This window comes from Sinocyclocheilus rhinocerous, unplaced genomic scaffold (genome assembly GCF_001515625.1).
Source record: "Sinocyclocheilus rhinocerous isolate Xijiao unplaced genomic scaffold, SAMN03320098_v1.1 scaffold559, whole genome shotgun sequence".
Classification (NCBI taxonomy): domain Eukaryota; kingdom Metazoa; phylum Chordata; class Actinopteri; order Cypriniformes; family Cyprinidae; genus Sinocyclocheilus; species Sinocyclocheilus rhinocerous.
The window spans coordinates 230,979-232,153 of record NW_015635536.1 but is presented as its reverse complement, the minus strand read 5'-3'; the positions used below and the strand labels follow the sequence as shown (position 1 = coordinate 232,153).

The window sequence follows — 1,175 nt, the reverse complement described above, 5'->3', positions numbered from 1 at the left end:
GCGCCAGTCACCGCAGGTGTGTGTTGCTGCCCCGGCCCACCCCCCACCCCCACTCCGGGGCTCAGGATGGGGCGTTGAGGCCGGAAGTCTTCTGTTCCATAGCATCCCGGGAGCACGGTGGCTACTGGGTAACGCTGGTGAGGCCGCGGACTGCTAATGATGGAACCCTAAGACAAAGAGAGTTTGGGGAAAGGAGGAAAGACAGCAGGACGACAGAGCCAAAAACGAGGGTTCGGGAAAAAAGTGAGGGTGTGCAAAGAGGAGCAGGAAGGAAATGTAGGCAATAAATGAGAAAGAGAAGAAAAACATTGTAAAAGGATACAGAGAGAATGGTTGTTTCAGTGGGTGGGGAGGAAAAACAAGGGTGAGTTGATTAGGGTAATGAAACGACATTCTGTCAGCATCATAAATCAGAACATAATAACACAAACACATGCACCCAACTATCTATTACGTGTCCCGAATGCCAATAATGCCAATAATGCCAATTTTTATATAGATTTGTAAGTTCAAGTGGGATTTAATTTCTATTTTGTGTAATGTGCTAACAGGAAATTACTCATCTGTGTAATTGCCATTAAAGTCAAAATGAAACAGCATTGTAACCCGTTCTACTTCTGTAATCAAACAAGTAAAACCGAATATTCAAATAAGATTAAAAAAGAGGAGGTCACTTGCTTACTGGAAAGACTTTAGAAAACTGAAATGGAAAATGGTTTCATGTGGGGCCTCGAATACTACATCAATCATTTGTAAAATCATAAAGCAATTAAGAAATCAATAATCCAATTATGAAATTGATAAATTATTAAAGATTAAATAATTCACAATTTGATAATCAAAAACAATCTGTTAAAAATACATATAAATAAGCAAATAGAACTGCAATATTGAATGCACCAATTGTGTAAATAATGATTTTAAAATAAAAATGGAAAATATGCTTATTTTACTTCTAAATACTTTTTTTTCAGTATCTATTACCCCATTATTGATTTTCTGCTGAACCTGGAAGTGGCACCCAATCTGCTGTCATTAACTGCTGGGTCCCACTATTATTGAGGCTATCTTTGGTCAATGCTGTTTCTTGTGTGTAAATCATCATTTTATGATTGCCCTATAGTGCACTGATGAAGCATGTAAAATAAAACCATGTCTGCGCATTAAAAAAGTCT

The 1,175-nt window shown here is 38.0% G+C and overlaps 1 protein-coding gene across 1 annotated transcript in view; it reads right to left on the bottom strand.

The window, feature by feature from the left end:
• Positions 1-583: 583 nt before the first annotated feature.
• Positions 584-1,175, bottom strand: part of iqsec2b (IQ motif and Sec7 domain ArfGEF 2b) — a 68,836-nt gene continuing 68,244 nt past the window's right edge. Inside the window, exon 15 of the mRNA XM_016561669.1 lies at positions 584-617. Coding sequence (XP_016417155.1) covers positions 584-617 — 34 coding nt within the window. The remainder of the gene's footprint in view (positions 618-1,175) is intronic.